The sequence below is a fragment of the Oncorhynchus clarkii genome, chromosome 19 (assembly GCF_045791955.1).
Source record: "Oncorhynchus clarkii lewisi isolate Uvic-CL-2024 chromosome 19, UVic_Ocla_1.0, whole genome shotgun sequence".
Classification (NCBI taxonomy): domain Eukaryota; kingdom Metazoa; phylum Chordata; class Actinopteri; order Salmoniformes; family Salmonidae; genus Oncorhynchus; species Oncorhynchus clarkii.
The window spans coordinates 15,050,414-15,072,792 of NC_092165.1; the positions used below are offsets into that span (position 1 = coordinate 15,050,414).

Below are 22,379 nucleotides of genomic sequence, written 5' to 3' on the forward strand. Positions count from 1 at the left end.
ACCAGTGTGGGGATGTGGACTACTTACTACAGGATGAAGATTCACTCATAGAAGGGGTCAGCAACCCAATCCTCATTGTGGTAGTTCTGAGTCGCTTTTTTGATTGGACTTCGAACACTGCTCTGCAGAGATGATCAACAAAACATCCACCCAGAGAACCAGGAGCATGTGCGTGCTGTTCGGTAGCAGCTTCTGCCACCTCCTCTATGGTTCCTGTATAATTGCGTATTGGAGGCGTGGGACTTGGTGTGGTGCTATTAACTGTCCCATCTGTTGACAAATTGTGAAATTTTTTCCCTGCTCTTTCAATAACACGCCTCACTGTAGCAGGTCCAGGATGGGCAGACTGAGCCGATATGATACTCATCTTGCAGGATCTCGTTTCTGTTCTTAGAAATACTAAAACTAGCATTCCTGCAAGATTATTTTGTTTAAATATAATTTAATCTCTGAGAAATTAAGCTAACTGATTTCAACCCAATTGGCTATTTTAATGTACAGGATTAATTTAATATTCAACAAATCTAGTACCTAACATCCGATTTGGACAAAAATAAAATTCTAACAATGACTTGGGTGCAATCAATTAGCTGAATTTCTCAGAGATCACATTATTATTTTATCTGTTTCTAAATACAGAACAATCAGATGGTGGGTGTCATGGCTTGCAGAAATGACATGGAATGACCCGGAAGCAATATCTAAATGACATACGTCATATCATGTTGATTGACTATCTGTATGGATTATTATTACAGCTGTGGTAATTGGGTAACTGATAGGGGAATTATATGCTTAAAGGTAATGATTCAAATATTCCACCCTGAAACCATATAATTGTATGAAATTTATAAGAATCATAAATCTATAATCTGATGGTGTGTGTAGTTTTAGTCAGAATTAGAACAAGGACCTTTTGCTCCTTTTTAGTATGTAAGCAGGGTGCAAGTGGGAAACAAATGATAAGAGGAGCTATCGACAGACAAGTTGTACTACTGTGTTCCTTACAGGACATTCTGTCTCCACCCGTGGAGGGGAGAAACTGTTAGGTTTGCAGAAGATTATGAAACGTTGCAGATTAAAGAAAGAATGTATCTGTTTAGTGGAAAAACACTGACTGTCTGAGCAAGGCGTAGCTTAAGATTTGAACTTGTTAGTGTGTGTGTTATAAAGACTGTTTGCATTTTTGATTTCAGAGCGCTCTCGTGAATAAACTGTACGAACATTTTGCATAAGCTGAGTCTTTGCCTAATTATTATTAAACACATGGTCTTACAAACCTCGGGGATTGGTCAAAGCTATTGATTGTTAGTTATTATCGTTGTGATTGAAAATTCTCCTGACAGTAACACACTGGAAAGATTCTTTTTTTTTAAGTATTATGATGATTAAGTAAGCATTTCATTGGACGATGTACACCATGTGTATCCCGAATATCTGATTAATAAAACTGTAATAATAATAATAATAATAACACAGGGTCATATTCAATCTCTCTTCCCCCCTTCAACCAGTGCTATTCTTGTCATTTTCTTTTGTGTTACGTAAGCATTTCGTTGGATGATGCATCTACCAGCTCTCACAGTCTCACATCAGAAGACGCTCATCCATTTGTCACATTTTTTAATGCCTTAACTTAACTCCGCATTTTTTAAGTTAGTGTTAAGTTCAGGCATTAACTCCAAATTCTTAAGGTTACACCCACCCGCCATCCCCGTCCACAACGCCCTAGCAAAATCAAAACCTACTTGAAGGTAACAGAGCTCACCTGTAGCCCCTCGTGGCCGGTTTCCATCTCATCTCCCAATGTTCTCAAACATGGATGGACGTTGAGTACTGACTTGTATCATGGGTGACCTGGCTGAGTGTATACAGTAGGCCTACCATGTGTATCCCGTACATATGACCAGTGGCGATATTAGCATGTAAATCTTGGTGGGTCAAAAAAAAAAGTGGAATGCATGCCAGCAAAGCCACTACACAACACTGAACAATACATTAATTGCACTAGAACGGTGACAAACTGTGCCCTCAAACTGTTAGGACCTACAACAAACTTTGTCATCAAAGTCTGGCATTCTCTGGATTTATGGTGGGAACTCAAGGGGGGAAAAAAACAGCCACTCCATTGAATAGCAGGCTGACTGACGTTAGTGGTTTCTTTGCAATGCTTGCTGTTAGCCACTGATTCCTTCCAAACGACTCATTGTTGAATTTGCGATTTCCAACTTGTGTAATCTATGTACATTGTAATCTTTATGTACAATTTCTCTTCATATGACAAGGAATAAAAAGGATTTGCCAGTAGATTGTCGACTTGATGACAACTGATGATGACTGCTGGCTAAGACTTTGAAAGTAAGATGATCAGTCCAATCAAATCTGCTGTAGATAGAATTATATCAAATCATGTTATAGCTGTGGTCAATGACCTTGAGCATTCTTGGATGGGCACTTCTAATATAACTCTATGGCAGAACTTAAGGGGCAACATTTTTAGAGCTCTAACCTTAGTACGTCATCCCCAATTCTGTCTCATGAGTGACAGAAAACTGAGCCAATCAGGTGCAGCGCTCTCTATTTTCTGCTGGCTAGCTCCACCACAGAAAGCTCTGAGCTAGGCTGAAACACCTTCATTTTGGAGCTGCCTTACTCAAGAAAGCAAAAAGGAGACCATGTTAGTATGAGGCTTTAATGAACTCAATTATATATTTTTTGTTTGCTAACTGATATGACACATATTAATACCAAAATAACATACATATATATATTTTTTACCTAAAAGTGTGGTGCTCAAAACAGGTGTGGCTCTGCCCTGAATGACAGGTTGCCACTGCATAGGACTAATAAAACTTGATTAAGTATAACACAGGGTCATATTCAATCTCTCTTCCCCCCTTCAACCAGTGTTATTATGGTTGGAGTAAAGATTACAGGAGCTGATGGTAACAAATAATATAATGTAACATTTGTTCACGGAAAATCAACTATATATAAAATGCATCCAGTAGCTGGCAATTCTCATACTCTAGTCTGTTTACAAACCCCCAAAATAAGGACAACAGAAAAAAACTTCTGCTGTTTCAGAAAACGTGATTTTTTTATTTTCAACAATACACAGACATTACAGTAGACCATTCAATTACAGATTATATTATAATAACTTTCCCCAACAAGAGCAAAAAATGACATGGTTAGATTAATCTCACCCGGGCGTGCGTGCATGCATGTTTTGAATCGGCTGAAAGTTGATTGCATTCGATTAGGAACTGGGCTGCCTCACGGAGTGACCTAATTAAGCTAACATTTTTACATTTAGAATGAAAGTGTTTTTAGGTATGATGTACACTGAACAAAAATATAAACACAACATGTAAAGTGTCGGTCCCATGTTTCATGAGCTGAAATAAATGATCCCAGAAATGTTCCATATGCACACAAAGCTTATTTCTCTCACATTTTGTGCAGAAATGTGTTTACATCCCTGTTAGTGAGCATTTTGGCCTTTGTCAAGATGATCCATCCACCTGACAGATGTGACATATCAACAAGCTGATTAAACAGCATGATCATTACACAAGTGCACCTTGTGCATGGGGACAATAACAGGCCACTAAAATGTGCAGCTTTGTCACAACACAATGCCACAGATGTCTCAAGTTGAGGGAGTGTGCAATTCATGTCAATGTGAAGAAAGAAGGGGCTTTGCAAGGGAACGTACCCTTGCCGCATTCAGACCATATTTAAGCAATAAGGTGCGAGGAGGTGTGGTATATGACCAATTAACCACGGCTAACGGCTGTTCTTAGCACAACGCAACGCGGAGTGCCTGGATACAGCCCTTAGCTGTGGTGTATTGGCCATATGCAACACACCCCGAGGTGCCTTATTGCTATTATAAACTGGTTACCAACGTAATTAGAGCAGTACAAATAAATATATCCGTGGTATATCACGGCTTTCAGTTAATCAGCATTCAGGGCTCGAACTACCCAGTTTATAATGCAAATTAGAGCCTTGAATGTGTAATGTAATAAGCAATAACGTAATACAAATTACAGCGCGCATATCTTGAAATATAATACCCGTTTTCATTTAGCCACACCCTTTGAGCTATGACGCACACCAATAAGATCCGTTCTCTTCAGTGTAAACGGAAGTGAACATTGACCAAGAACCACTTTAGCGTTTTTAATTGTTGTTATTTAGACGTTTATTTACATACTGAACCAAAACAATTACTCAAAACAGCATCACATACTTACCCCAGGTAGCGTTTAATTTGCGTTGGAGACTGGACTTTGTTAATCGATGTTATCTAGGTAAAGCTAGCTAACAATGGCTAACTGTATGGTTTTTCACACTCAAATAGCCTCCATCATGGAGGTACTAGCGAATGCAGCCGTGGCAGAGATCTGTAAACTCGTAGACGACGACTATGCAGTGTTTCGTTTGGAAATGTCTCAAAGACAGAAAGAAAACAGGGGATTGCGGAGGAAGCTACAGCTATTCGAACTGAAGGTGGCACGGGAGCGCGCGGAGCGCGTCCTTGCCAGTCGTCCCAGTAGTGTCAAGATCCTCGACCGATACAAAGGAATCACAAGAGGTACATTTTGCAGAAGGCCGAGGGTGCGTGACATGTGGTCCTGTTCGCCTCTGCGCATGTGTGACTTTAGATGTTTAACCACATTATGGTTAACCTGAATTGGGTCTTGGTCGGTTTTTGATACCTTGCTAAACTTATTCCCCTGATTACTTAGCCTGCACAAAGACACAATATCATAATTTCTAACCATATTTTTTATTTACTGCATTTCCTATTATTTATTAATTAAAACAATGTGACACATGGAACATAATCAAGCAATCTATAAATATTATATCAAGAACTTATGGAAAGGGTTAGCCTACATCCTTGCCAATTCTAGACAGTGGCAAAATTGTATTGGTGAACAATATAGCGTTGAGCATTGACAGTAGCTAACCTAACCACCTCTTTTCTCCCAATCACTCTCTCAGGTGAAGGACATCTCACTGGAGGCCACAGGAGCTTCGTGAAACCAGCGGGACACAATACATGGAGAGATGACCAACCAATAACTATTGATGAGGGAAGTGGAACCTCAACCCAGCGCGTTATAGTGATAGAGGTTTGTGTAATAGTGTTGCATAAAAAAACTAGTCACTTTGTAAATAAAATCTGGCCTGTTAATTTTAGAAAGGCTCCCCTCAGCTATTCACTTGCTTACATGTAAATCCTAATTTGTTTGCCATATTGGAGCTTGTCGCGACTTCACTACGACATTGTTATCCAATTCTACTAATTTCTATTCATTCTACTCCAGTAATAACCTCTCTTCTTGTGCCAGTCTGCAGAAGCTGCAGGTCCAGGAGGATTGTCTCTGGTGAAACAAGAGAGGACTGAAGAAGAGGACCCACGACACAGCAGAAGCACCCCTACTGGTGTAACGTCTGGAGTGGCGTCCCCTGTAGCCACGGAAGACCTATCCACCGCTGCTGCGACCCAGCCCAGGACACGATGCAGCATCACGGAGGTCAGTGGAACGCTGAACGCCGTTCTCAAGTCAGACACAGATACTTCAACTGTAACACAAAGGCTTTTACAAGACGGATCATCTGACCACAGGTCAGACGCAGAGGGACTGGGGCCGGGGAGACTGGGCTGTACTGCTGCTACCGGCTCAGAGTATTTACTTTACGGTAATCGAAGCCCAAGGATGGTTCATTCCCATCGGGACTCCGGTGACACGTTAGAGACTGGCAATGATCTGTCTTGTTCTTACACTACAGAGATGGACCCTGGCAACATGCCCTTGGGTTTAGAGGCACAGACTGCTCTGTCTAGAGGGGACTGGAACCGGTACAGTAGTAGTGTATACTCTGAAGGGTGCCTAGATATGAAAGGGGAGGTTAAAGTGGTAGATGATGGGACTGTGAAAGTGGAGGCCGACGCTCCTCCCACATGGAATGCAGATAGTCACCTAGGAGACAGACAATCACAGGGCAGAGATTTTTTAGATTACAGCGAAAACTTAGAGACAAATCCAAATGTCACAACCAACTCCCCTTTACACACGCTCAGAGATCGCGACCCAGCGTCCATGTCATTGGGGCCTTCTGATTCACATGGCCATGTCCTTTTCGATCAGGTATTGAACTCAAACGACAGGGCTAGAGGCCAGGTTCAGGAAGGGGGAGCCACATCTGGCAGTAGTAAAGAGAAACGATTCTTCTGCATGTTCTGTAACAAAGGCTTCAGCTGCCCCCAGAAGGTGGAGATCCACCAGAGGGTCCACACAGGGGTGAAACCCTTCAGCTGTACCCAGTGTCACATGCGCTTCGCCCAGGCTGGTGACCTGAAGAGGCACCATAGGGTCCACACAGGGGTAAAACCTTTCAGCTGTACCCAGTGTCACATGCGTTTTGCCCAGGCTGGTGACCTGAAGAGGCACCAGAGGGTCCACACAGGGGAGAAACCGTTCGGCTGTCACCTGTGCCGTGCTAGTTTCTCCCACTCATCCAGCCTGAAGAGGCACCAGAGGGTCCACACAGGGGAGAAGCATACAGCTGCCCCCAGGTCGAGAAGAGGTTCTCCCACCAGCACCAGCTGAAGATGCACCTGAAGGTCCACACGGGAGAGAGGCCATTCGCCTGTACGCACTGCAGGAAGAGGTTCTCAGAGAGCCCATTCAATGCGTGGGTGGTTTGAATAAAAAAATATCAAACATTTGGGGGGGGCATTGAAATCACTAAAACCAAATGGGAACTGTGTAGGAATGATAATGGAGCTAAATTTATGGTCTCCTCACTCATGTCCAGCTTGCTAACAGGCATCGAAATGAAATCTAGACCGTTTTTGAGCATCAATTTATTTATTTTTAAAAGGGGAAAAATGGCAAATTTCAAAAAAGTCCTGACTCATTGTTTGACTGTCTGTCAAAGGGAGAGAGAGCTAGAGCCAGAGCTACATCACCATAGCTACTGATGCATGCATGTTATTGAAATGTGATTAATGCTCACTGTCCAATTTTTCATTGGGGTAGATCAAATGTGTTATTATTACATGTATTATAAGCCTACATTTACAAAATCGGTAGACCAATGACAATCATTTACAAAATGATGCAGGGGATTTTGTTTGTAAGCCAGGGCCATATTGCCTTCCTCAAGCAAGAAAGATAATGTGGTAATGCAGGCAAATTTTATGCAATGGAAAAGCATTCTAATAGCCGTGCATCAAATAACCTACTCCTTGAAAGTCATGTATTGATTATACACTGAGTTTACAAAACATTGGAGACACCTGCTCTTTCCATGACATAGACTGACCAGATGAAAGCTATGATCCCTTATTGATGTTACTTGTTAAATACACTTCAATCAGTGTCGATGAAGGGGGGGAGAAGGATTTTTAAGCCTTGAGACAATTGAGACATGGATTGTGTGTGTGCCATTCAGAGGGTGAATGGGCAATACAAACAATGTAGATGCCTTTGAATGGGGTTTGGTAGTAGGTGCCATTAGCAGCAGTTTGGGTCAAGAACTGCAACACTGCTAGGATTTTCACACTCAACAGTTTCTCGTGCGCATCAAGAAGCATTGGAGTCAACATGGGCCAGCATCCCTGTGGAACGCTTTCGACGCCTTGTAGAGTCCATGCTCTGACGAATTGAGGCTGTTCTGAGGGCAAAAGGTGGGGGTGCAACTCAATGTTAGGAAGGTTTTCTTAATGTGTTGTACACTCAGTGTACAGTATATAGCATACTTGATGAATGATGATCACTGCAATCAACAGCTGCAGTGTTGCCCATTGGATTACCCCATATCATGAAATAGGCTATGTGGAAAGTATATAAAGACAAAAGGCGAACACATGGAATTATTTTCATTTGGATGGATGGTTGGCATTACAAAGGTAAGCAGATATTTTCTTATCTAAAATGTGGGTGAAACTTTTCTTCTGTATACATTTGTCAAGCTCGTTATGTGTTGTTTCGCGCACAGGACCCTCGTCTGAATGGGCTTGTGCTTGGTAAAAACCTTAGACTATTTACGCAATAAGGCCTGAGGTGTGGTATATTGGCCAAATACCACAAATCCCCGAGGTGCCTTATTGCTATTATAAACTGGTCACCAACGTAATTAGAGCAGTAAAAATAAATGTTTTGTCATACCCATGGTATACGGTCTAATATACCACAGCTGTCAGCCAAATCAGCATTCAGGGCTCGAACCACCCAGTTTATAATGCACAATATATTCCAACAAAATACACCAACGACATCAGTTAGGAGATAAAGGTTGTGAGGACAGTGTTTCTGATTAGATCAACAATTATATTCTAATGTACAGTGCCTTCGGAAAGTATTCAGACCCCTTGACTTTTTCCACATTTTGTTACTTCAGCCTTATTCTAAAATGGATTAAGTAAAAAACACTCTTCTGCAATATACACACAAAACCCCATAATGACAAAGCAAACACAGCTAATTATATGTATTAAAAAAAATATATATATATACATAAGTATTCAGATCCTTTGCTATGAGACTCAAAATTGAGCTCAGGTGCATCCTGTTTCCATTGATCATCCTTGAGATGTTTCTACAACAGGATTGGAGTCCACCTGTGGTAAATTCAATTGATTGGACATGATTAGGATAGGCACACAACTGTCTATATCAGGTCCCACAGTTGACAGTGCATGTCAGAGCAAAAACCAAGCCATGAGGTCGAAGGAATTGTCCGTAGAGCCCAGAGACATTGTGTCGAGGCACAGATCTGGGGAAGGGTACCAAAACATTTCTGCAGCATTGAAGGTCCCAAGAACACAGCGGCCTCCATAATTCTTAAATGGAAGGAGTTTGGAACCACCAAGACTCTTCCTAGAGCTGGCCGCCCGGCCAAACTGAGCAATCGAGGGAGAAGGGCCTTGGTCAGGAAGGTGACCATAACCCGATGGTCACTCTGACAGAGCTCTAGAGTTCCTCTGTGGAGATGGGAGAACCTTCCAGAAGGAAAACCATCTCTGCAGCACTCCACCAATCAAGCCTTTATGGTAGAGTGGCCAGACAGAAGCCACTCCTCAGTAAAAGCCTGCTTTGAGTTTGCCAAAAGACACCTAAAGACTCTCAGACCATGAGAAAAAGATTCTCTGGTCTGATGAAACCAAGATTGAACTCTTTGGCCTGAATGCCAAGCGTCACACCTGGAGGAAACTTGGCACCATCCCTACGGTGAAGCATGGTGGTGGCAGAATCATGCTGTGCGGATGTTTTTTAGCAGCGGAGACTGGGAGACTAGTCAGTATCGAGGCAAAGATGAACGGAGCAAAGTACAGAGAGATCCTTGATGAAAACCTGCTCCAGAGTGCTCAGGACCTCAGACTGGGGCGAAGGTTCACCTTCCAATAGGACAACAACCCTAAGCACACAGCCAAGACAACGCATGAGTGGCTTCGGGTCAAGTCTCTGAATGTCCTTGAGCGGCCCAGCCGGAGCCCGGACTTGAACCCAATCGAACATCTCTGGAGAGACCTGAAAATAGCTGTGCAGCAAAGCTCCTCATCCAACCTGACAGTTCTTGAGAGGATCTGCAGAGAAGAATGGGAGAAACTCCCCAAATGGCTGCAATCGCTGCCAAAGGTGCTTAAACAATGTACTGAGTAAAGGGTCTGCATATTTATGTAAATGTGCTAAGTTTGACATTTTTTATAAATGTTCAAAAATATTTCATCCATTTTAGAATAAGGCTGTAACTAAACAAAATGTGGAAAAAGTCAAGGGGTCTGAATAAGTTCCGAATGCACTGTATTTGTGTGGCTACGATGTAATCTTTAGAGCACAGCATTTTCTGCTTGGTTTCCCGAAAAATGCATTGAAAGAAATTGAATAGGCTACTAACGAGGTCTGATGATGCTTCTAACAATATAGTAAAAGGCGTGTTGTGTTGGGTAATGTGCTAAAGTCTGATGTAGGCTATTTTGAACACTACCGGTGTGTTTGAGTTGTCCCCTCTCAGAAAAGGTCAAATTGCAACCCACAGCCCAAATGTATCACATAAAAGTTATGGCATTTCTCAATCGTTTGGGCTTCCTGAATTTAGTATGTTTGCTGATAACGTTTATTATTATCGTAGATTTGCTTTTATTCTACAAAGCTCTATCTTAAGTTACCTTAACCTGGTAATGTAACTCTTGCTCTACCTCTGCCTCTCGCTCCCTGAATGAGAAAGGTGTACACTTTGACAGTCCAACAATGAGTCAGAAAGATTTAAGGTTAAGACACATTTTCTAAATGTGCTGTTATTCCCTTTTAAGAGTAGCCCCCCGACCTCTGGGAAGACTGAATGCGGCCTGTGGGGCAAAATGAGTTTGACTATAGGCTATATGATGTTCACAAAATGCCTATTTCATTACTTATTTTTATCCCAATACACTTTTAATGAGAAAATGTATGCAGTTTGTCAAGTTCATGATTATTTTTTTGTTGAGGTATGTGTGGTTTTCATATGGTGTATTTAACATTTGTTTATGTTTAATAAACACAAAATGAGACTTTTCATTCTAAGACTAATTGAGACTCTTTAGTATACATCACATCAAGGCTCGTGTCCACAAAGCATATCAGAAAAGGTCCTAGGAATCCTGAGGAAAAAAAAACTCCCAGCTCAGAGTAGGTTTTAGGATGATGTTAAGACACTGCTCAGACAAACTCTGAGCCAGGAGTAAAATCAACTCATAAAAGTTTATATCAGCTGATAATCAAGACAGTTTGAGATACCGCAAAGGGAAGACAGTGACGACGACGCTCATTGAAATTGTTGCAAATGAAGGGTGATAATTGCGATCGCCCGCTATGAACTCTATAGCACGCTTCAGACAACCACAGTGAATGTGACAGTACATCAAATGTTGCGATGGTAAAACGTTTGATAGAATTTTCACCTGACACGATCACTTTGCCTTCTCTTAATTATCGCCTAATATGTTGGCATGCATAACCTTTTCATTTTTATTATATTCTTGTTGTTGACAACATTACCATTATATCAACACACTCGTCACTCCTGTTTGACAATTGTAAATTGCTTTGGCACATTTGGAATCAAGTCACTTGCCGATAATGTTGTATACAATCATTTGAATTATTGAATTATCTATTTGAACACAATCAAATTTAACATAAGCCAATGTCCAATTTAGACATGTTTTTAACAATGTGTTATTGCGCTCTAAAGGGATAACTTGAAATAACATAATGTAGGTAATTAAATAATCAAAAGAAAAACAGGTTTATTTATTATGTGAAATATGCCTAATTTGAAGTCATTGTCAAAGGTGCAAGGTATACTGTTGCATGTAGGTCTAGATTATTTATGGATTGATCACATGGCAGTATCAAAACATTATTTCAACAACTCCAAAGTAATTGCATGTGGCGCAGGAACCACTGACTCGCTGCATTGTTCTATTTCCAAGACACTCTTAACTGGTTAGGACAGCTCAAGAGGTCTCCTAAATATCTGTCAACTAGGTGTGACTCTTATGACTCAAGAGGCTTCATGCATAGCTTTTATTTTTGACCCATTAGAGTAGGAGTAAACTCCCACTGGGCACAGAAGTCTATTCCATGTTGGTTCAAACGTGGAAACAACGTTGATTCAACTAGTGTGCCCAGTGGGATGTCTCTATTCTCAACCTATTTTGCATACACCTAACAGCACTTTATTACCAATCACTTAATTATAAATACATGTACATAGTGTAAAGTAATCAAATCAACTAACATGTTTGCAATGTCTCATTACCCAATCAGAAAATGCTCCATAGCATAACCTTACAGCAGAGTGCTCATTTAGATTTCTTAATCCAAGATTCTCTCACTCTTTATCTCTTACAGTCAGTAGACATAGAAAATGGGAAGCCTGATCTGCTGCTGGTCAAAGAGGAGACAATAGAAGATGGACCAGAGAGCACTGACCTGCGGAGTGGATTAAAGATGGGGGAGCAAGGTAAGGGAGAAATACATATAGCCTACATACAGTAATAGATCTTCAATGGGAATAGTGATGCACCTGGCTATAGTTTTGGTCTTCATTCATAAAATTAAATCAATGCAACTTATGTTGCCACAAAAACTCACATTATAATGTATGAACTTGACCAGGTAATTGACAAAAAAACAACTGTAGAGTTGTAGAGTTTTCTCTGCCATGTTTGTAATGTCTATTTTGTAACTTCTTCATGCAGGTGGTTGGCTGGAGGCTAACAGAGGAGACTGGGCAGCCATATTTGATTCCTAGACCCAGACTGATGCAGTGAAGTGCCCAGGGGACAACATCGCTGAGAAGGCAATGGACCAGAGGTGACATAGTGGAAGTCAGTGGATGGGACAAAGTCCTGGGGGACGAGGCGTAGATTTGGTCGACGGAGAGGTGTCCGTATGCAGGGGGAGAGAACGGACACTGACTCGACTAGCGATGCTCCGTCCTGCTCCTATAGTTGTGATTCAGAGTGACTGATGGCGCCTCAGGTTAACCCCCCAACAGGTGCTGTCTTCAGCCTGCCTTCTATAGGATATGTCAACTGGAACATGGACCCTGCGACAACACAGACACTCCCTGGCCTTCGTCCCCATCACACCCTCCTTATGTTAAACCAGACCTCAGAAAATGTTGGTGTCTCAACACTAAATGGCTGCACAAGCTCATTGACAAATGAGAGTAGTAGAGATGGAATCAGTAACGTTGGAAGCGTCAAAGTGAAGCGCTTCAGTTTTCCCAAACAGATGGAGATCTACCAGAGGATGCACACGGTGGAGAAACTCTTCGGCTGCTATTTGTGACGGGCCAGTTTCTCCCACCCGTCCAACCTGAAGAGGCACCAGAGGGTCCACACAGGAGAAACCCTACAGCTGCCCCCAATGTGAAAAGAGGTTCTTAGAAAGGAGCTACCTCAGGATACACCAGCAGAAAATGCACACGGCCCATGTATAGAGTATAGTGACATGTAATGTAGTACTAGTTAGTTTGTAGTTAATTCTGTTGATTTTGGCTGTACAGGGAACTTCAACTGGATGAAGTGAACTGAGGAAATAATTAGTATGAGGCAGAGTAGATATGGTGATGGTTGGTTTGGTGGTGCCTGTAAAAATGCTGATATGTTGAAACTAGTGTCAGTGCTGGAAAAAGTACCCAAAGGTCATACTTTAGTAAAAGTAAAGATACCTTAATAGAAAATGACTCAAGTAAAAGTCACCCAGTAAAATACTACTTGAGTAAAAGTATAAAGGTATTTGGTTTTAAACACACTTAAGTATCAAAAGTAAATGTACAGGGCCTCCTGAGTGGCGCAACGATCTAAGGCACTGCATCGCCGTGCTAGAGGCGTCACTACAAACCCGGGTTCGAACCCAGGCTGTATCACCACCGGCCGTGATCGGGAGTCCCATAGGGCGGTGCATAATTGGCCCAGCGGGTCATGTTTCAGAGGACGCATGACTGGACCTTCGTCTCCCAAGCCTGTTGGGGAGTTGCAGCAATGAGACAAGATCCAAATTGTGCATTTATGCTTAGTGTGTCCACAAGATCAGAGGTAGTAGGGATGACCAGGGATGTTCTCTTGATAAGTGCGTGAGGAACATTTTCCTGTCCTGCTAATCATTCAAAATGTAATGAGTACTTTTGGGTGTCAGGGAAAATGTATGGAGTAAAAAGTACATTATTTTCTTGAGGAACGTAGTGAAGTAAAAGTTGTCCAAAATATGAATAGTAAAGTATAAATGCCCCAAAAAACGACTTCAAATACTTTAAAGTATTTTTACTTAAGTACTTTAGACCACTGACTGGTGTTTTATAGTGAGATAAGGATAGTGCCTTAATTCATGTTTACTTGACATGAAGTAGTGAAGATGTGTGTAATGTTGACCCTTTTCCAAAGTATTCTAAAATTCATTGTATCAAAGCTAGGGTACCAGATTTACAGAAAAGTTATTATTTTTGACACGTATAGTTTTGTGAAATAAAAGTACTGTACTTCAAAGTCCCTTATGTGAGTGTATGACCCTTTTGTTGAAATTAAATACAAAAGTGACTTTTTTGGGGGCTGTTTAAATACATATTGTTTCCCTTATCTCAGTCAGCTCCTAGTGTCCAGGGACTTTAATGCAGGGAAACTTAAATCCGTTTTACCTCATTTCTATCAGCATATTAAATGTACAACTAGAGGGAAAACAACTCTAGACCACCTTTACCCCACACACAGAGATGTGTACAAAGCTCTCCCTCACCCTCCATTTGGCAAATCTAAACATAATTATTTCCTCCTGATTCCTGCTTACAAGCAAAAATTAAAGCAGGAAGCACCAGTGACTCGATCATTTAAAAAAGTTGTCAGATAAAGCAGATTCTAAGCTACTGGACTGTTTTGCTAGCACAGATTGGAATACAGTGCCTTGCGAAACTATTCGGCCCCCTTGAACTTTGCGACCTTTTGCCACATTTCATGCTTCAAACATAAAGATATAAAACTGTATTTCTTTGTGAAGAATCAACAACAAGTGGAACACAATCATGAAGTGGAATGACATTTATTGGATATTTCAAACTTTTTTAACAAATCAAAAACTGAAAAATTGGGCGTGCAAAATTATTCAGCCCCCTTTATTAAGTAAATACTTTGTAGCGCCACCTTTTGCTGTGTTTACAGCTGTAAGTCGCTTGGGGTATGTCTCTATCAGTTTTGCACATCGAGAGACTGACATTTTTTCCCATTCCTCCTTGCAAAACAGCTCGAGCTCAGTGAGGTTGGATGGAGAGCTTTTGTGAACAGCAGTTTTCAGTTCTTTCCACAGATTCTCGATTGGATTCAGGTCTGGACTTTGACTTGGCCATTCTACCACCTGGATATGTTTATTTTTGAACCATTCCATTGTAGATTTTGCTTTATGTTTTGGATCATTGTCTTGTTGGAAGACAAATCTCCGTCCCAGTCTCAGGTCTTTTGCAGACTCCATCAGGTTTTCTTCCAGAATGGTCCTGTATTTGGCTCCATCCATCTTCCCATCAATTTTAACCATCTTCATTGTCCCTGCTGAAGAAAAGCAGGCCCAAACCATGATGCTGCCACCACCATGTTTGAAAGTGGGGATGGTGTGTTCAGGGGGATGAGCTGTGTTGCTTTTACGCCAAACATAACGTCTTGCATTGTTGCCAAAAAGTTCAATTTTGGTTTCATCTGACCAGAGCACCTTCTTCCACATGTTTGGTGTGTCTCCCAGGTGGCTTGTGGCAAACTTTAAACAACACTTTTTATGGATATCTTTAAGAAATGGCTTTCTTCTTGCCACTCTTCCATAAAGGCCAGATTTGTGCAATATACTTGATTGTTGTCCTATGGACAGAGTCTCCCACCTCAGCTGTAGATCTCTGCAGTTCATCCAGAGTGATCATGGGCCTCTTGGCTGCATCTCTGATCAGTCTTCTCCTTGTATGAGCTGAAAGTTTAGAGGGACGGCCAGGTCTTGGTAGATTTGCAGTGGTCTGATACTCCTTCCATTTCAATATTATCGCTTGCACAGTGCTCCTTGGGATGTTTAAAGCTTGGGAAATCTTTTGTATCCAAATCCGGCTTTAAACTTCTTCACAACAGTATCTCGGACCTGCCTGGTGTGTTCCTTGTTCTTCATGATGCTCTCTGCGCTTTTAACGGACCTCTGAGACTATCACAGTGCAGGTGCATTTATACGGAGACTTGATTACACACAGGTGGATTGTATTTATCATCATTAGTCATTTAGGTCAACATTGGATCATTCAGAGATCCTCACTGAAGTTCTGGAGAGAGTTTGCTGCACTGAAAGTAAAGGGGCTGAATAATTTTGCACGCCCAATTTTTCAGTTTTTGATTTGTTAAAAAAGTTTGAAATATCCAATAAATGTCGTTCCACTTCATGATTGTGTCCCACTTGTTGTTGATTCTTCACAAAAAAAATACAGTTTTATATCTTTATGTTTGAAGCCTGAAATGTGGCAAAAGGTTGCAAAGTTCAAGGGGGCCGAATACTTTCGCAAGGCACTGTATGTTCAAGGATTCTTCCGATAGACTTGACGACTACGCCACATCAGTCACTGGCTTCATCAATAAGTGCATCGATGATGTCATCCCCACAGTGACCGTACATACCCCAACCAGAAACCATGGATTACAGGCAACATCTGCACTGAGCTAAAGGAGCGGGAATCTAATCCGGAAGTTTATAAGAAATCCTGATATGCCCTCTGACAAACCATCAAACAGGCAAAGCGTCTATACATGACTAAGATTGAATCATACTACGGATGTGGCAGGACTTGCAAACTACAAAGAGAAGCACAGTCGAGAGCTGCCCAGTGACACAAGCCAACCAGACGAGCTAAAGTACTTCTATGCTCGATAAGAGGCAAGTAACACTGAAACATGCATGAGAGCATCAGCTGTTCCAGACGACTGTGTGATCACAGTCTGCCGAGGATTCAACGGTGGTCTGATCACCAACAACTACAAAACAGCATATAGGGACGAGGTCAGAGACCTAGCCGTGTGGTGCCTGGATAACAACCTCTCCCTTAGCGTGATCAAGACAAAGAAGATGATTGTTGACTACAGGAAAGGGAGGACTGAGCACGCCCCCGTTCTCATCGACTGGGCTGTAGTGGAGCAGGTTGAGAGCTTCAAGTTCCTTGGTGTCCACATCACCAACAAACTAACATGGTCCAAGCACACCAAGACCTTGCTTTGTGCATGGGGGCATTGTCATGCTGAAACAAGAAAAGGCCTTCCCCAAACTGTTGCCACAAAGTTTGAAACAGAGAATCGTCTAGAATGTAATTGTATGCTGTAGCGTTAAGAATTCCCTTCACTGGAACTAAGGGGCCTAGCCCGAACCATGAAAAACAGCCCTAGACCATTACCGGTACCGAGTCAATGTGCGGGGGTACAGGTTAGTAGAGGTAATTTGTACATGTCCGTAGGGGTAAAGTGACTATGCATAGATAAATGTAAATAGTCCAGGTGGCCATTTGATTAATTGTTCAGCAGTCTTATGGCTTGGGGGTAGAAGCTGTTAAGGAGCCTTATGTAGTGTATTTACTGAACAAAAATAGAAAATGCAAGAATTTCAACAATTTTACTGAGTTACAGTTCATAAGGAAATTTAAATAAATAAATGAGGCCCTCATCTATGGATTTCACATGACTGGGCAGGGGCACAGCCATGGGTGGGCCTGGGACGTTATAGGCCCACCCACTTGGAAGCCAGTAGTGATGGGTCGTTCACGAACGAGTCAGCTCTAAGAGCCGGATCTTGTAGGTGAACGTTGGGAGCCGTCTCGCATATCAGAAGAGCCTAATGTATTTATAAAAAAAAGATATGAATAATCTAAATAATTAAATTAATAACTAATTCAAAGAACGAAAAAAATAAAATATGTCACGTTTCTTCAAAATCGAACCCAGAAGCAGACCAGGACAAGGAGAGTAGGAAGAAGGTGAGTATTTATTTACAAGTGAATGTGAATGGGTAGATATATCCAGGTGGCGTAGCGGGTAGCGGTGGTGAGTTGATGAGAGTAAATAGGTGGATCCAATGGGGAAGCGGAATCCTCCGACGACCAGGCGGGAATGGGGTAAATGATCCGGGTGAGTAACTGAAGACAGAACAAACGGAGGTAAGTTCAAGGCAAGCAATACGTAACAAACAACAAAACAAATTCTATCCAACTTGAGGCTGATACTCTGGCACAACATACTGTTCATGGCTAACGATCCGGCAGGGAATGGATGTCAGGTCCGGGCTTATGAAGAGGAGAGATGATGATCAGGACCAGGTGTGCAGATAGCTGATGGGATACAGGTGCGGGTAATCATAAACCCCAACTGGCTACATTGCCCGGCAACCAGACAGGGTGCGTTCCAGGACGCCGGAAAAAAACTCTCCAGGACAGAGCATAGGCAAAAAACAGACTCAGGAAACGGGATTCGTGACAAAATAATATAGGCCTAAATGCTTAAGCGCACACAGGTTCGTTCTGACTGTCTGCTCAGACTAACAGCCTCACCTGTTGTTCCTGTCAATCAATGAACCAATGAACCAAAGATGCGTGAGGGAGGGCCAAGACAACTCACTCACAGTCACACACTTAGCAGCCGAGGAGAGAGAGGAAGGACAGCTGTGAAAACAACAGCTGGAAAATGAGTCGGAAGCATAGTAGCATTTGGATGCATTTTAATAATGTAGACCATGTTAGAGCACAATGTTGAATTTGCCAAAACAAAATCTCATATAAAGCCAGTTCTACGCACAACCTACACTGGCAAATGCGAACTGTGTACCCAACTGTGAAGCTAGCTGTAGTGGAGCTTCGAGAACTGTACTAGAGCACAAATGCATCAGTGCGGGAAAGAGTCCAAAAGCTACCGCAGTTTGCCTTACCACTGACTGCTGAACATCAGGGGTAACCACTTATTACATGCCGGTTACATGTCACTTCATTGAAGATTTCGATGTCTAGCTGTCTTCTGGACTGCTTTGAGTTCAGTGACAGACACACCTCAGAGAACTTGGCAGAGGAACTGTTGAGAGTGGCCAGAGAATGGCAAGTAGATGGAAAAGTGGTCTGTTGTGTTAGCGACAATGCAGCTAACATAACCAAAGCCATGAAAATGTTTAAAAGTACCTATCATCCATGTCTTGCCCACACAATCAACATGATTGTAAGAGATGGTCTGAAGGTGACAAAGCCCACTGTGGACAAAGTGAAAGCAGCTGTGGAATACTTCCACAGGAGCACAGCAGGTGCTGAAAAACTCAAGTCTACACAACACCAGATGAGCTGAGGCCTAAACAAGACTGCACTACAAAGTGTAATTTAAAATGTTATATGTTGAAGCGGTTTCTTGAGTCAAAGGATGCCATCATCTCTACCCTGGCCATTGTCAATGCACCTGTTGATGCTCTGACCTAAGAGAAATGGGAGGTGGTGGAGGAGGTGTGCAGAGTCCTGGAACCCTTTGAGCAGGTCACTGGAGATCAGTGGAGAGAGGTACAGTAAGCAGTTATTATTACATAATTATTTAATCCCGTATTATATATGTATGTGAGCAGTGGATGAGAATGTAGTGTCAGTACACAAAACATGAACCTAAACTAATAAGTTACTGTTCTCTCTTTTCAACTATGTGACAGCCTCAAAAATGATACTCCTGTGTAAGGGTCTGCAGCAAATCACAGCCAGCCACCAGAGAGAAACAAATGTAACCACAGGACATGTGACAGAGTTGATGGATACCCTGTGTTCATCAATGGACAGAAAGTGCCACAGAATGGAATATAATCACGTGCTATCAGAAACCGCTGCACTTGACCCCAGTTTAAGAAGTTAGCCTTCAGTGATACAAGAGCAATTGATGAGGCTCTTCAAAAAATAGCCTCAGCAGCAGGGAGGGACAGCCCCAGCAGTCAGCTGGCTCAGGCTCCAGGGCAACAGGAAGAAGAGGGAGCAGAAGCACCAGCAGTAGTGCCACAAACGTCTGCTGTTTGACGAGAGAGCAACTGGGGACGCAGCATGAAGGAATCCCTTAGCAGATGCCATAATGGAGGTCCGATCCTATTTGGAGGAGCCCCTCTCTCATAAAAGCAAAACCTTCTCCAGATCCTTCAGGTTTCGGGGCTGTCGCTGGGCAATACGGACTTTCAGCTCCCTCCAAAGATTTTCTATTGGGCTCAGGTCTGGAGACTGGCTAGGCCACTCCGGGACCTTGAGAGCTTCTTACGGAGCCACTCCTTAGTTGCCCTGGCTGTGTGTTTCGGGTCGTTGTCATGCTGGAAGACCCAGCCACAACCCATCTTCAATGCTCTTACTGAGGGAAGGAGGTTGTTGGCCAAGATCTCGCGATACATGGCCCCATCCATCCTCTCCTCAATACGGTGCAGTCGTCCTGTCCCCTTTGCAGGAAAGCATCCCCAAAGAATGATGTTTCCACCTCCATGCTTCATGGTTTGGATGGTGTTCTTGGGGTTGTACTCATCCTTCTTCTTCCTCCAAACACAGCGAGTGGAGTTTAGACAAAAATAGAGCTTTTTGGTCTAATCAGACCACATGACCTTCTCCCATTCCTCCTCTGGATCATCCAGATGGTCATTGGCAAACTTCAGACGGGCCTGGACATGCGCTGGCTTGAGCAGGGGGACCTTGCGTGCGCTGCAGGATTTTAATCCATGACGGCGTAGTGTGTTACTAATGGTTCTTTGAGACTGGGGTCCCAGCTCTCTTTAGGTCATTGGCCAGGTCCTGCCGTGTAGTTCTGGGCTGATCCCTTACCTTCCTCATGATCATTGATGCCCCACCAGGTGAGATCTTGCATGGAGCCCCAGACCGAGGGTGATTGACCGTCATCTTGAACTTCTTCCATTTTCTAATAATTGCGCCAACAGTTGTTGCCTTTTCACCAAGCTGCTTGCCTATTGTCCTGTAGCCCATCCCAGCCTTGTGCAGGTCTACAATTGAACCCTGATGTCCTTACACAGCTCTCTGGTCTTGGCCATTGTGGAGAGGTTGGCATCTGTTTGATTGAGTGTGTGGACAGGTGTCTTTTATACAGGTAACGAGTTCAAACAGGTGCAGTTAATACAGGTAATGAGTGGAGAACAGGAGGGCTTCTTAAAGAAAAACTAACAGGTCTGTGAGAGCCGGAATTCTTACTGGTTGGTAGGTGATCAAATACTTATGTCATGCAATAAAATGCAAATTAATTACTTAAAAATCATACAATGGATTATCTGAATTTTTGTTTTAGATTCCGTCTCTCACAGTTGAAGTGTACCTATGATAAAAATTACAGACCTCTACATGCTTTGTAAGTAGGAAAACCTGAAAAATCGGCAGTGTATCGAATACTTGTTCTCCCCACAGTATATACATTTTTTAAAGAGCCGTTTGGGAGCCAAATAAGCGGTCTCTTTTTGGTGAGCTGAGCCGAATGAGCCGGCTCACTGGAAAGAGCTGGAATGCCCATCACTAGAAGCCAGGCCCATCCACTGGGGAGCCAGACCCAGCCAACCCAAAAAAAAGGGCTTTATTACAGACAGAAATACTTCTCAGTTTCATCAGCTGTCCGGGTGGCTGGTCTCAGACGATCCCGCAGGTGAAGAAGCCGGATGTGGAGGTTCTGGGCTGGCGTGGTTACACGTGGTCTGCGGTTGTGAGGCCGGTTAGACGTACTGCCATACTCTCTAAAACGACGTTGGAGGCGGCTTATGGTAGATACATTAACATTAAATTCTCTGGCAACAACTCTGGTGGACATTCCTGCAGTCAGCATGCCAATTGCACGGTCCGTCAAAACTTGAGACATCTGTGGCATTGTGTTGTGTGACAAAACTGCACATTTTATTATGGCCTTTTATTGTCCCCAGCACAAGGTGCACCTGTGTAGTGATCATGCTGTTTAATCAGCTTCTTGATATGCCACACCTCTCAGATGGAGGAATTATCTTGGGAAAGGAGAAACGCTCACTGACAGGGATGTAAACACATTTGTGAACAACATTTGAGAGAAAAATGCTTTTTGTGCTTATGGAACATTTCTGGGATTTTTAATTTCAGCCCATGAAAAATGGGACCAACACGTTACATGTTGCGTTTATATTTTTGTTCAGTATAAATGCATATTCCCATGAAACTGATTGAGATCAATTAAATGGTTGTCATGGAGATGCAGTTTGAAAATTTCACCAGTATAAGGTGACAAATTATCATACATGATTGACAGCGATGGTCTATTTTGAAATGAGGTAGCCTATTCCTAACTTGGTGTTTAAGGGGATGTAAAAAATATTAACTTTTGAGACAATAGGGTTTGGTCGTAAATGAAATCTGGAATGCCAAAGTGTGATCTGGGCGTTCATAAATTCAGAGGGTTTCGCTCTGGAGCGTTCACACTGGATGCTCTTGCCGAGGAGTACAGTTGATCCGAGCGTTCTGACCTCACAACGGCAGTCATGCACCCAAGCTAACCGGCTAACGTTGGCTACCTTGCTAGCTACTTCCAGACACAAATGAGAGAACACCTCACTCTGACCATTTTACTCGCCCTAGCAGAGATGGTTATGCTATTTTCCTTTTATCCAGTGCCAGCGCTCTGGCACACTTAGACGAGAGTGCTCTAAAATCGGAGTAGATAGCCAGAGTGAATTTACAAACGCACCCATAGTGTGGGCATGGGCAGACGTTCCAATTGGAGGATGTATTATATGCATATTCTATACACTTTGCGAACAAATGTTGATTGAGGAAATTATTACGTCATTGGAATATTTTTT

General features: G+C 42.6%; 1 protein-coding gene across 1 annotated transcript; it reads left to right on the forward strand.

The window, feature by feature from the left end:
* Positions 1 to 4,122: 4,122 nt before the first annotated feature.
* LOC139374792 (uncharacterized) lies at positions 4,123 to 7,888 on the forward strand. Its single transcript, XM_071115933.1, has 3 exons — positions 4,123 to 4,606; positions 5,020 to 5,150; positions 5,370 to 7,888. Exons 1-3 carry the CDS (start codon positions 4,339 to 4,341, stop codon positions 6,630 to 6,632), a joined length of 1,662 nt encoding a protein of 553 aa, XP_070972034.1. The 5' UTR covers positions 4,123 to 4,338; the 3' UTR covers positions 6,633 to 7,888.
* Positions 7,889 to 22,379: the final 14,491 nt, after the last annotated feature.

Coding starts and splice junctions, on each gene's coding strand:
- LOC139374792 (XM_071115933.1), top strand. CDS start 4,339: ATGGCTAACTGTATGGTTTTTCACACTCAAATAGCCTCCATCATGGAG. Junction 4,607..5,019: donor ATACAAAGGAATCACAAGAG/GTACATTTTGCA, acceptor TCACTCTCTCAG/GTGAAGGACATCTCACTGGA. Junction 5,151..5,369: donor AGCGCGTTATAGTGATAGAG/GTTTGTGTAATA, acceptor TTCTTGTGCCAG/TCTGCAGAAGCTGCAGGTCC.